We start from the raw sequence: 13,155 nt of genomic DNA, 5'->3' as shown, positions 1-13,155 counted from the left end.
TGGAAGACTGAAAGCCCTGTCACTGTATTCTGTATCATACAGGCTGCTGATGGGTAACATGTGCATGGCCTAAAGAAGAGTCTTAGATGCTGCTCTAATGGAAATGCTGCATATCCACAAATCAAATGGGACAAGGGTCACTCACTCCAGGGATCTCAGCCTAGTCTAGGACATTAATAGAACATGTGGGAGGGAGAGAAATGTCTCCCAGAGACGGACGCTCCTCTGGAATAAACTCCCACGTAATGTGAAGCACAGCTCCTCAATTACCCTTTTTAAGTGCATCCTTGCCAATTGGATGGGTAACCATAAATTCACCCCGAGGGTGGCAAGTATGTCCCTCATGGACAGGGGAAATCTATGCTAATCATAGAATCGCTCTGCAAACAACAATCTAACTATGGTTGATTAAGGTACACAGGTTTTTACATGGCTAGGCTTGTAGAGGCCCTACGGCCATTAACCTAGTATCCTCCCATGAACCTATAAAGGAAGGGAAGATCTCAGGAGGTGACATAAGTGGAGGAAGTCCTCCAGGAGACCAAGGTTCCAGTATTATAGAACACCTGGCAAATTCTGTCCCATGCAACAACCTTTTAATAGGTTTGAATTCTTTTGTGTATTCAAAATACAGACTTCAGAAGGAATGAATGCGAATGAGCATCTTGTTGATTAAATGGATGGAATTTGCATGGTGTTTTATTCAGCTGTGCATTGGCAAATTCAGAGGGTTTTTAAATGCATGTTTATTTAAAGGTCCCAGTTATTTAAAAAAAAAAATTACAGTGGATATAAAAAGTGTACACACCCCTGTTAAAATGCCGGGTTTTTGTGATATAAAAAAATGAGACCACAATAAATCATTTCAAAACTTTTCCCACCTTTAATGTGACCTATATCCTGTACAATTCAATTGAAAAACAAATATGTTGGGGGGGGGGAAATAAATAAAAAACGTACAATACGCTGGTTGCATGAGTGTGCACACCCTTTAACTTAAACTTTGTTGTGTGTGCACACCCTTAAACTAATACTTCATTGAAGCACCTTTTGGATTTAAATACAACATTCAGTCTTCTTGGAACACACACCTACCATCAATTAGAGAGACTTGGATTAACCCCAAATAAAGTTCAGCTGTCCTAGTAGATTTTCCTGGCATTCACTCAGTTGCCTGCTACAGCAAAAGCCGAGAGCTTACAAAGCATCAAAGGGACCCCATTGTTGAAAGGTATCAATCAGGAGAAGGGTACAAAAAAATTTCCAAAGCATTGGATATACCATGGAACACAGTGAAGACCGTCATCAAGTGGAGAGAATGTGTGACAACAATGACATTGCAAAGAACTGGACATCACTCCAAACTTGATGAAAAGACAAGGCGAAAACTGGTCAGGGAGGCTGCCGAGACCTACAGCAACACTGAAGAGCTGCAGGAATTTCTGGTAAGTACTGGTTGTGTACTACATGTGACAACAATTTTCCATATTCCCCATATATCTGGACTATGGGGTAGGGTTGCAAGACAGAAGCCTTTTCCTACACAGAAAAAGCATCCAGGCCTGGCTAAAATTTGCAAAAAAATACACCAAGTCTCCCAAAAGCATGTGGGAAAATGTGTTATGGTCTGATGAGACCAAGGTTGAAATTTTTGTCCACAATTCCAAAAGGTACGTTTGGCACAACAACAACACTTCGCATCACCAAAAGAACACCACCCCCACGGTGAAGCATGGTGGTGGCAGTATTATGCTTTGGGGATGCTTTTCTTCAGCTGGAACCGGGGCTTTAGTCAAGATAGAGGGAATTATGAACAGTTCCATATATCAGTCACTTTTGGCCCCAAACCTTCAGACATCTGCTAGAAAGCTGAAGATGAAGACTTATTTCAACTTTCAACACGACAATGACTCTAAGCATACATTCAAATCAAAGAAAAGAATGGCTTCACCAGAAGAAAATTAAAGTTTTGGAATGGCCCAGCCAGAGCCCAGACCTAAATCCAATAAAAAATTTGAGGTGACCTGAAGAGGGCTGTGCACAAGAGATGCCATCGCAATCTGATAGATTTGGAGCACTTCTGCAAGGAAGAGTGGGCAAATATTGCCAAGTCAAGATGTGCCATGCTGATAAGACTCCTACCCAAGAAGGCTGAATGCTGTAATTAAATCAAAAGGTGCTTCAACAAAGTATTAGTTTAAGGGTGTGCACACATATGCAACCAGCCTATTACACATTTTTTATTTTTTTATATTTTTCCCCTAACAGAGTTATTTGTTTTTCAACTGAATTGTACATGTTATAGGTCACATTAAACGTAGGAAAAGTTTTAAAATGGTTTACTGTGGTCTCATTTTTTATATCACAAAAAGCTGGCAATTTAACAGGGGGTCTTTATACTTTTTATATCCACTGTGTATAGATATGGATTCACTTCATAACATTGAAAGCTCAAAACACTGAAAACACATATCATAATTATACTGAGTTTAAACATAAATCATAGCACTTTCCAACAAGTGTAAGCAGGGGGGCTGTGCTCCCACACACCCCCTGCTACTTAAATAGATCAACTCCAAGATTGCACTTAGTGTAGTGAAGTGAATTCTTGGAGTTGATATATATAAGTAGCAGGGGGTGTGTGGTGTGCAGCCCCCACATGGGGGGTGCAAGGGGGGCTTGCCCCCTGCTTACACTTGGTGGAAATTGCTATAATTTATGATGATGTTTAAACTCAGTATATGCATGATATGGGTTTTGAATTTCAGTGTTTTGCTACTTCAGTGTTATGAAGTGAATCTATATATTATATATATATGGGTCTACTACTAATGACCGAAACGACGATTCCCTGACAGAAAACTCACCGACGCCAGATGACTGACAGGTAAGTGTACCGACAGGGTGATTTGCCGACAGCAGAAAGACCGACAAGGGAATGTGCGATCGCGACGCGGTAAGTGTGCGATAGTGACGGAGTTAGGAGCAGTCAGGTAAGTGCTCGAGATTGTGGGATGTCGGGTTAGGCTGTGGGAAAGGTGAGTGTGTGTTCGTGTCGGAGGTATGGTTCGGGTAAGGTAAGTGTGTGCTAGTGAGGGACTGTAGTTTAGGGACGGGTTAAGTGAGTTAGGGTTAGGGTGCAGGTAGGTGAAGTGTGCGATAGTGTCGGACCTTAGGGTTAGGGTTTGGGTCAGGGCTAGTGTGTATGCTATGTAGTGTCGCGTGTTGTTTACGTTCCGTGTGTCGGTGTAATGGTGTTCGGTATTTTGCGTTGTCGGGTTTGTGTGTTGTCGGTTAGTTTTGTGTCGGGGAATCGTCGTGTTGGTGTTTAGTAGTAGACCCATATATTATATATTATATATATATATATATATATATATGTACACACATACACACACACATATACATATATATATCTCAATGTTATTACTCTAATGCAGACAGATTAATACAACTGTCATGAAGTATAGTCATAATTCAGTACATTTTATTGCAATCCAGTGTGAGAGAAATCAACAAACATTAAGGGCAATCGCATCCATTGTAATTGTAATAAGAACTCTCTACTAGTGGTGTTAACATAAAACTTAATGCTTTTATCCTATTCCTTTCTTCAGATCCTCAGATAATTTTTTGCAAAATGTAGTTTTTTGGTCACCATATCCAGCCAATAAGAATGAGATCAGAATGGGAAGAATCCAATGAGTACATTAGTTTATCCCCATTTGCAAGCAGAAATATCTTGTGGCTAGAGTACACCTCAGCTTACTGTGAAGACATGGCCCTCCCTACAAAGTGAGGGAACAAGAAAAGACGGGAAATGGCTGAAGTTAGCCTGCCATCAAATGTAGCTGACATGCAGAATTGGGCGAGTCTAGCACAAGGATTGCTGCTCATGCTATCCATGACTAGTCAAGAAGAGGAGCGGAGCTTTTAACCTAAATAACTGGAGCACTACAAAGACAGATAATCCCATCTTGCAAAAACGTACTCGTGTTTAGGTCCCTTTCCTAATGTCACAAATGGCAGACTGTCCCACAGTCATTTACACCATCGGTCATCCCATGTTTTAGCCACACATTCACTATCACACCTTTATGCACACATTCACTATCACACCTTTATGCACATATACAACCCGAAAACTAATGCGTGCATCTATCAACTTCTTCCCACTCCCAACTCTATTCCCTGCTTGCATATGTTAAGAATTCTCTACTAGAAGCCTTATTACAATGGATGTGCTTGGCCTATAATGTTTCACTTTCACTGGGTTGCAATTAAATCCATCAAGTTGTGGACAGATTCCACAGCAGTCTTATTAATCTGGCTGCATTTGAGTTACAACTTTGACTTTATTGGAAGAACAGTGCTCTGCTATCCCTTAAAATGCATGGTATTACTACAAAAAGCAATACAGAGTATGGATGCCAATATTAACAACATGTATGATTAAAGGAACCAAAAAAGCAAGAAAGTCTGCAATCTTCGCTGGACACTGTCTACACAATAGTTATTAACTTGACTAGTTAGGTAAATTGTTCCCTGGGACTCTGTCAAGAATGCTGGAAGTGTGAAATCGGGGACAGAAGAACCCAAATTGCATTTTCGGGGTATATAAAGGAACAACAGTTGCTACCACAGAAGGATTTTGATGGCGGAATAAATTTACACCCACTTGTGTACTTTGAGGGTTCCGTTAGAGCCTGAATTGTCTGCAACTGTATGCAGCACTGGTAAATCATAGCTAAAGACGATCATGAGAAACTGAACGACAAAGAACTAAATCAAAATACAACTACCACAATTAAACAGCGGCAGATGTGGAAGTTCAATACAACAGTTCCTAAGCAAGTGGATGGTGTGGTTTAACTAAGTAATGACTTGCTGGGGAAACAGTGTGTGAATTCAGGGATTGGCCTCTTCATGACTCTACCTCTTTGGAGTGTGGAGTATGACTGAGTTACTTTTGAGAAGGCTGTACAAAAAGAGAATGCTGAAATTAATAGGAGTATCTCTAGGAGCGGTAAAGGAGTTGTAATTCTGTAATTATTTATCCATCTTTGACCAAAAAATATTATAATAATATATTTATCCTTTACTGAGTAGGTTAGTCACACTAGTTCAGTGGGTTTACCTTTAAAATGTTGCAACACACGTGTGCGGCCCTTCATATACCAGACTCAATGTCAGAAACCACACAGCTGAATCCTTAAAAGACCAAATCCATTACCCAAAGAAAGTGGACACTCCAGGAATGTAGACTTCCTTCAAAACACCAGTCATTTCGCGATGTCTCCCAAGACCATTATGCAGGGGGGCAAACCCCCCCCACATCACCTGCTAATTTTATATACCAACTCAGACATCGCACTACACTGAGGGAAGGGGTACAAAGTCCTGATCCCCACTGTAGTGCGATCTTCACTAAGAATGCCGAATTCACATGAGCAACTGCACACTGGTATTCACTCTTTTGTGAGTTCAGCAATTTCTGGTTAGTTAATATGAACTTCTGTAAACATCCTTTCGCACATCTAACCGTCGCAGATGTGCACTTCAACATTTTAAAGGTAAACCAGTTCAGTGATCTTTTTTCAGAGGAGGCAGGTCTTAAGGTGGCATTCTTACCGATTAGGGGAAATATAACCAAGGGACCAGGGAAATTCCCCTGCTCTTCTCAATAGGTAGTGACACCAATTTACGCAGCTAGGACCTTAATTTAAAGGTCTTACTCAAAAAATCATGCAACTTTAGGACAGCAGTACTCCTATTATGCTGCTCTGCAATGTCAGTAGCTGAAAACGAATTTAAGCATTTTGGGTAGGAATAGAACCCACAACCTTCTGCTCTTCCAGCATCACAACAGACAGTCTTCATCAAAGCCCCTTTTCACATACACAGGGTTGGGGTGTCACGTCAACATTAGTCAATGTGATCAAATCACCTAGTGTGTGCTTTCTGTTAAGTCACCAAAACTATTAGCTATGATATAGCATCAAGTGCACTGGAATTTGTACATTTTATTGTCAATGTACCTGTGTTTTAACTAATGATTATACACAATGCTCTATAACCCTCATTATGTGAAACTACTTAAAGCATCAAATTGACTTAAGATATAATGAAGCCTTTTCACATGCTACGCATCTGTATGTGGAAAACCTTTTTCATGCAACCCATACACTCCTTTACTTTACACCTTTTAATTGGGTCAGTGGACTGGATTAAGGACCATTTTTGCCACAAGCCAAAGCCATCAGGCAAAACAATTGTAGACTTTCATTTGAAACAGATACTTCAAATATAAAAGGATACAAAACAAAAGCTACAGCACTTCACAAAAAGCTGGTACTTACATATACAAAATAACAGAAAGTAGTCAATGATGTACTTTGATAACATATAAATATTGAATAAAAACTTGCACAGCAGTGTCAAATCCAAAGTTGATAAGAAGCTGAAGAAGTTGTAGCACAACAGAAAACTTCTGCATTTTCCACTTGGCAAATAGGTGCAACTAAGGAAGTGATTTTTTTTGAACGATGATACAGACTCAGAGCTGTAAGTGGGGAGTGTAGTAACAGAGACAGGGAAAGTGCAGAGGTGATCTTTGGAGAGGAGCAGCAAACTGAGGAAGGGAATGGAAATTGTGGGAATGATGCATGCAGAGTGGTACTTTGGATGTGGAGTTGGCTTTGACAGAAGACAGGAACTGAAGGATCTATGTAATATTCGAATGACAATGACTTTATAGTAGATTATATGTAACATTTGAGGTTTACACCTGGGAATATGTTAATACGGTTTGCTTTCATTTATGCAGATGTTTGACTGCCTATGTTTTAAGTAAAGACTCAAAGATGTTTCTTGTTTAAAGAAAAAAAAAAAAAAAAAAAAAAAAAAAAAAAAAAAAACACAACAACATAGGCAAACTGGGTGATTAAAAAACAAAATATGAGAAATTCAGGAGTAAATTTAGCTAGCATAGGCTGGAACACATCACTGAAGAATAAAATTAGATTCATTCAGAGGCCACAGTATGTTAATATTTCTAAGGTACATGCAGTAAAACAGACTCCAATGCAGTTCTGAACGAAGTGAGGGATGATGCTCTATAATTTGTGCCCAAAGTGAAGAAAGCTTTACTTAAGTTATTTACCTAGGAGCAGTGGAAAAAATGAGAACAGGCATGCATAAGTCATTGTGGGGAGTGTAGCATGGTAAGAAAGAGATGGGGGGGATCCAGGCCTTAGGAACATGAAGTGAACTGTCATCTTATGTGGAGAGGTAGTCAATCACATGTTTAGTCCAAGGCAGTGATGTTACTGCAGAAGGCAAAACCTCAACTCCAAATATCTTATTTCACTTTTGCCAACCCTTATTCAGAGGACAGTGAGGATAATCGAGTCAACTCTGCTCTGTGTCACACTGCTGCTGAGGAGAATTTATATTTTGTGTACCTACAATTTCACCCTCATGTGCAGTGAAGATCTAACAGTATATCATTCCATCTCAGAGGCATGTCAGTCACAGCTCCAACACCCAGAGAATGACACCCCCACCCACATGCTCTCGGTCGCCATTAGAGATAAACCATGACATGTACCCAAGTGCATGCCCTCCCAAAATGGGCAAACCCATTTGCTCCACCTGCTCCATTAAGCACCCAAATCTAACTCAATGACTGCCTGGGCTAAAATCATGGCTCTACACATATATACCACAGGTGTAGGCAGTATTAGCCTCATGCAATAAAGAAAACTGCAACTTTGTTGTGTAAAAAGCAACACTCTAAACAAAACAGAGTACAAAAAATCCCCTGACTTTTCTAAAGAAAAAGTTCTAGTTCTACCACTACTGTATCCATCTGTACCATGGCAGTGTTTGCTATACTAGACACTTTTCACGAAAGTAAATACTACTGTAAAGCTATTCACTGTTTCTATCCAATTCCCATTCAACAAAAAAAAAAAAAAAAAAAACACACACAACTCAACTTAAACCAGATAACCATGAGGGACATCTGCACCTCGCCAAAGAAAAAACACCTTCTCTTCACTGGTGATCATGCATTTCTTCCCAAATGTTCCTTTTAAGCTAATCAAGCATATTCAGAAGCAAGCTATGAAATTAAATCTGCAAGACAGTGAGACTTTAAGAACAGCACATGAACAGCAATGAAAGAGTTGAGCATACTGGCACAAGAAAGACCACAGCAGAAGTTAGTAATTTTAAAGAACGTGAAAAAAAAAAAAAAAAAAAGACAGAAACAAAATTTGTAAAACTAAACAGATCTAGATGTCTTTATTTTATCAGCTAATTTTAGGGAGGTTGTCACAATGTTTAAAATATTTGCCTTACAGACAAGGTGCAGGGTTTGATTCTGACGTGGGTTAATTGGTTAGGCTTAAAATGGCCTACAAGGGCAGTGAGCCTAGTACTAATCTATCCCAATTCAAGTACAACTTTGACGACTGGATGAGAAACTGGAAATTCATCCCTGGTTTGGCACCTATGTCTCTAATGAACACAGGCAACCTGTAAATGGTTCATCTTCTAGGCCCCATGCTTACACTTATAAAGGGTATCAGTACTTGTCAGAGATTTGGGATGCATAGCTAGGCTTAAAAAGGTCCCTGTGGTCGTTAGCCTAGTAAACACATATGAAACACACAGCCCTTCAGTAAATACAGGTATTAAAATGGACAAGGCCTTGATTATGACATATGCTAAAAGTGCACAGATTAATTAATCGAGTTCTAATTTTTGGTACCAAGTTATTTAAAGATTTGTTAGGTAGCCAAACTACAAACCTTTCCACCCTGAAGTTTATATACAAAAGAAATACAAACATTAAAACTAATGTGGAAAGACAGTGTAGAGTTTACAAGTCATGCAATGTTTAAATGCGGCAGTTGTGCACAATGCAGATATATTTATGACAGCATGAACATCACCATAACAACATATCCCAGGAGTATACAAACCACTGTAAATGTAAATGAGAATAGAAATATTGAATATTGAGAATATTGAAATGTATGCATCTTGCAACGGTTTTTGTGGGCAAACTGACAGACAGCTCAGGGTTGGGATTTATGAGCATTATTATGCAATTAAGAAGGCAGATTTAGGAAATGCAATTTAAAAACATTCTATGGACTGTAGGAATTAAAAAATAAAATTGTTTTATGTTTTAGAAAAGGTACCAATGCTCAATCATGGTGGTTAATGGGGCAATCATTGAAGAGTTACAATACCAGATAAAATTAAAATGCTACCCCCCCCCCCAAGATTACATGACAAAAAACATTGAATGGATTGCAGTCATTAAAATCCATGGATATTTAAAACATGTCTTGTTTAGGAAATATAAATGTTGTATGCTTACTTGGCTTTGCTATATTTTTAATTATAACTAATGTATTTTTATCTTATGTAACGTAGATTTTTAACTTTTGAATTTAGTAGTTCATTGATCTGACTTGCTCACTGGCTAGTTTTATCACATGGTATTTAAGGTCATGTATTTATTGGGCTGTTTTAATTCGAAACAAATGAATTATCTGAAGAAGTCCTGGAATTTCAGGACGAAAGTGCTCATCATTAAAGGAATTATTTTTTCCTGTATTTGGGCATCACTTTTGTTTTTTATTGGTTACATTATCTTTCCTGTTGTTTTAAGTATTAAAATGGAAATGTGCTAATGGGACACACCACTTCCAGATATGCAAGAGGAAGAACTGTAATAAGAATCCTCCAATTCTGTAATCAAAAGGAAATATGAGTTCCTGTGGAAGTTTTGACCTTGTCAGGAAGCCTCACTAAGCAGTGCTATAGTTCAGATCGTGGTTTTACTGTTTGTGCAACAGCAAAATATGCAAAGCACATTTGTAAACAGCTGGATGATTTAAGCATTCTTCTCTAAGTCTGCCGCCACCGGTGTTCCTTATCTCAGAGCAAGTCATGATTATCATATTATTTTGTTAAACAGCAGTCTTGTATTATTTTCTTTTATTTGTACTGTGTCTGCTACTTCAGCTACCGAGAATCATTAATATAATACTCTTACCACCTCAGCCTGGCTCATGGCTGGAAAAAAGTCCTTGGAGTAGTTAATTTACTTAAATAAAAATAATGAATTAGAACTGACCAACTATTCATACCCCTACCACCCCCCCCCCCCAAAAAAAAAGACAATTGCTGTCTTGTTTGTGCAAGTCTGAAGAATGAAGAGATGGAAATGGGGTTAAAAGCTCCATGAAAATACCCAATAATCAGCATGTTCCAATGTACTGCACAGCCATGCATCTCAAAATAACGCTAACTTGCACATACACACCAATGACACACATGCCTCTGCAGTACTTTGGGACATGCATGTCAGAATAGTGTTAAGTTGCACATACACACTAATGACTCCTTACAGCCACTATCCTGCAAAAACAGCCCAGCAGCATGTGAGCAAATAAATAAAAAGTCAGTCTATCCACCCACCTAAATACAAGCAGAAATTAAGCTTAAAAAAAAAAAAAAAAAAAAAAAAAAACAACATTTGATATCCCACATAGACACATGCTTATTCTGAACACACACCCACAGCATGCAGAGATGCATAGCAACGGATGAACTATCAACATTACCAGGCAGAAAAAAATCTCTGCAGTAGTTACTGTGGATTTAAATGGTGCAGAACTTGTCCACGCTCTTCTGTCACAGAATACACAGAACTTAATACTGCACTTAAGTACAAATCATAAAAATACACTTCACTAACTAGTAAATAAAGAATATGAGGAAAACTGACAGCTTCAAATTTGCTGCACCTACAGTAATACATTCCAGACTATTACTTTAAACTGAAATCATGAGGGGCTAAACATCTGTAAGAATGGGTATCACATTGCTAGTTGCACAGGTATAGGCAAAGAGAAGTGTTGCAATGAAAACAAATCTTGATGGTACCAAAATACATTCAGAAAAAAAATACAAACACACCCTAACCTTACGCTTTAAATGTTCTTCTCCTAAGTAAAGGCATGTGTTATATTAATGACAGCTAATCAACAGTTATCCAGCATATGGTACTGCAACGCAGGCGGCAAAGAGGAGCCACACGACCAACACATGCAAATTTACTGTGTTTTTTTTTTTTTCAAAAAAGCAATCACAGCTACAAACACAAACATCCTCAAGCACAATATACAACAGCAGATGGTTTGTGCAGTGCATCAGGTAGTTAACACCCTCAGGGCATAAATACTTGAAGCAGTGTGTAAACTTGAACAGAAAAGATAATCATCCAGATTCAAACAAAATGAGTCTCCAGTGCAAATATACTGAGGTTTCTTTAGTTCAGTAATCAATACTGCAGCCCCTGAATTCATTTAGGTAGAGAACTCCACTGACAGTAACACACTTCATGAAGCTACAAATTTTGGATTAAGCTTCCTCCCAGACAATGTTCCCAAGTGACACACCCATGTGAAATACCATAAATGTCAGCAGCCAGTGAACAGACAGTAAATCCCACTCCACCACTAGAACACATTCACCCACTAACTTATCCAACTTCAACTGGGGAAGTAAAGTTTTTCGTTCACTAAACAGAAAATGCAACAGGCAAACACATTACTCTATAAACAGGGCAATCACACTGCTTCAGTACTGCATATGAACTGATTTTATAGGTTTAAATGAAAAAAAAAAAAAAAAAACACACCACTCAAATGTAGCACGGGTATTTTTTGTCATTTAGGATGCAACATCCACCAAGAGGTTTATTACAAACATACTACTTTTAACGAAGTTGCATAAATGGCACAATATACAGGATCCGCAAATCCACCAACTCCAGACATAACAAAAACATAGTCTGTCATGGGCCAAAATATACTACTTTAGATAAAATAAACACATTGGTGCTACAATGAATATGGTAGCCACATAACCTGACACATCTATCGCTGAATCCACAACAACACGACACACTAAGTACACAAAATCAAAAAGTCTGCTACAGTACCCATAACTATAACATCCTGTATTCAGCTGCTACGAGTTTTGCTACTATACCCACATTAAATATTGCATACTGTATACAAAGTTGTCAGAACTGTAACATCCGCATGATGTATACAAGCCCAGCAACTGCACCACCAAAGTTGACATCCTGTGCACAAAGCTGCCACATTACCCACTACGGACATACATCACGTATAAATACCTACACACTTGACACTGCAGTCACATCTACAAACGTGACACCCCCTAAAAACTTATGAGAACTACGCATTTCCCGAAATAAGTACTACTACAAGCTCGCTTCAGCTCCTGTGTTCAGTACTACACTCCCAGGGTCAGCGGCCAACTCTCCGCTCTTTCTGACAAGCAATAAAAGTACCCAGACTACCATCTACGGACAGAAGGAGGTCCAGCCTCGGCCTGCCATGCCCCTATGCAGTGCAACTAGATACAGCAAAAGCAGCATTGATTTATAAAAGCTAGAGAGAGCTGGACGCCCAACAGGAACTACCCGGGACCCGGGACTCGGAAATCCCCCTCCCCATACCCTCAATCTGTTTCATAATCGTTACCGAGGTCCTCCATAGCTCCTTCCAGACTCCCTGTGCCCGCTATATACGTGCCGTCCCGTCTGCAACTCTCTCCACAACCTCCTGTTACAGAGCTCGACCTCCGTCACCACTCAACGTTCACAGGAGCTGTACCGTAACTTTTCTTTTAGTGCGCGCACCAAAAACGGGCATTCCTTGCAAGTCGCGACGTGCGCGCTGCCGACAGCAACAAGCGACCGTCGATTTCGACGTGCACTACTCTCGTAAACCTCTGCACCACAACGCTAAGCTTCTTTGGGTAACCGCTTACTGAGCATCATGTAAAGTTCAGCGCTCAGTTTGGAAAGAAAGGCGTACTCGATAGAAGGATATAGGCTTGAGTGGGTGGGGTTAAAGTCTACTTTCTTGAACTCCTGAGGGTTGGTCTGAGCGGGTAAGGCGGAGCAGAACGTCTTCCCGAGGGTGGGACAACTTGTGGAGGCGGGGCGGACCGTTAGATTGGTAATATTATTACCTGATTGCAGCTTGGAATGACATCTCCCGTTCGCATTCTGCAGTGCAAGCCTACAGAGATCAT

General features: G+C 39.6%; 1 protein-coding gene across 3 annotated transcripts in view; it reads right to left on the bottom strand.

Moving 5' to 3' along the window:
• Positions 1–12,906, bottom strand: part of PXN (paxillin) — a 1,651,517-nt gene extending 1,638,611 nt beyond the window's left edge. For 2 of the 3 annotated variants that reach the window (XM_044068586.1, XM_044068585.1), the window contains exon 1: positions 12,600–12,906. In XM_044068586.1, the coding sequence (XP_043924521.1) occupies positions 12,600–12,612 (13 nt within the window). In that variant the 5' untranslated portion in view covers positions 12,613–12,906. The remainder of the gene's footprint in view (positions 1–12,599) is intronic. The other variant, XM_044068584.1, reaches the window with a different exon arrangement.
• Positions 12,907–13,155: the final 249 nt, after the last annotated feature.

This window comes from Protopterus annectens, chromosome 4.part0 (assembly GCF_019279795.1).
Source record: "Protopterus annectens isolate FY-2018-M chromosome 4.part0, PAN1.0, whole genome shotgun sequence".
Taxonomy (NCBI): domain Eukaryota; kingdom Metazoa; phylum Chordata; order Ceratodontiformes; family Protopteridae; genus Protopterus; species Protopterus annectens.
Note: the sequence above shows the minus strand (reverse complement) of the source record. Positions and strands in the feature narration are given on the sequence as shown.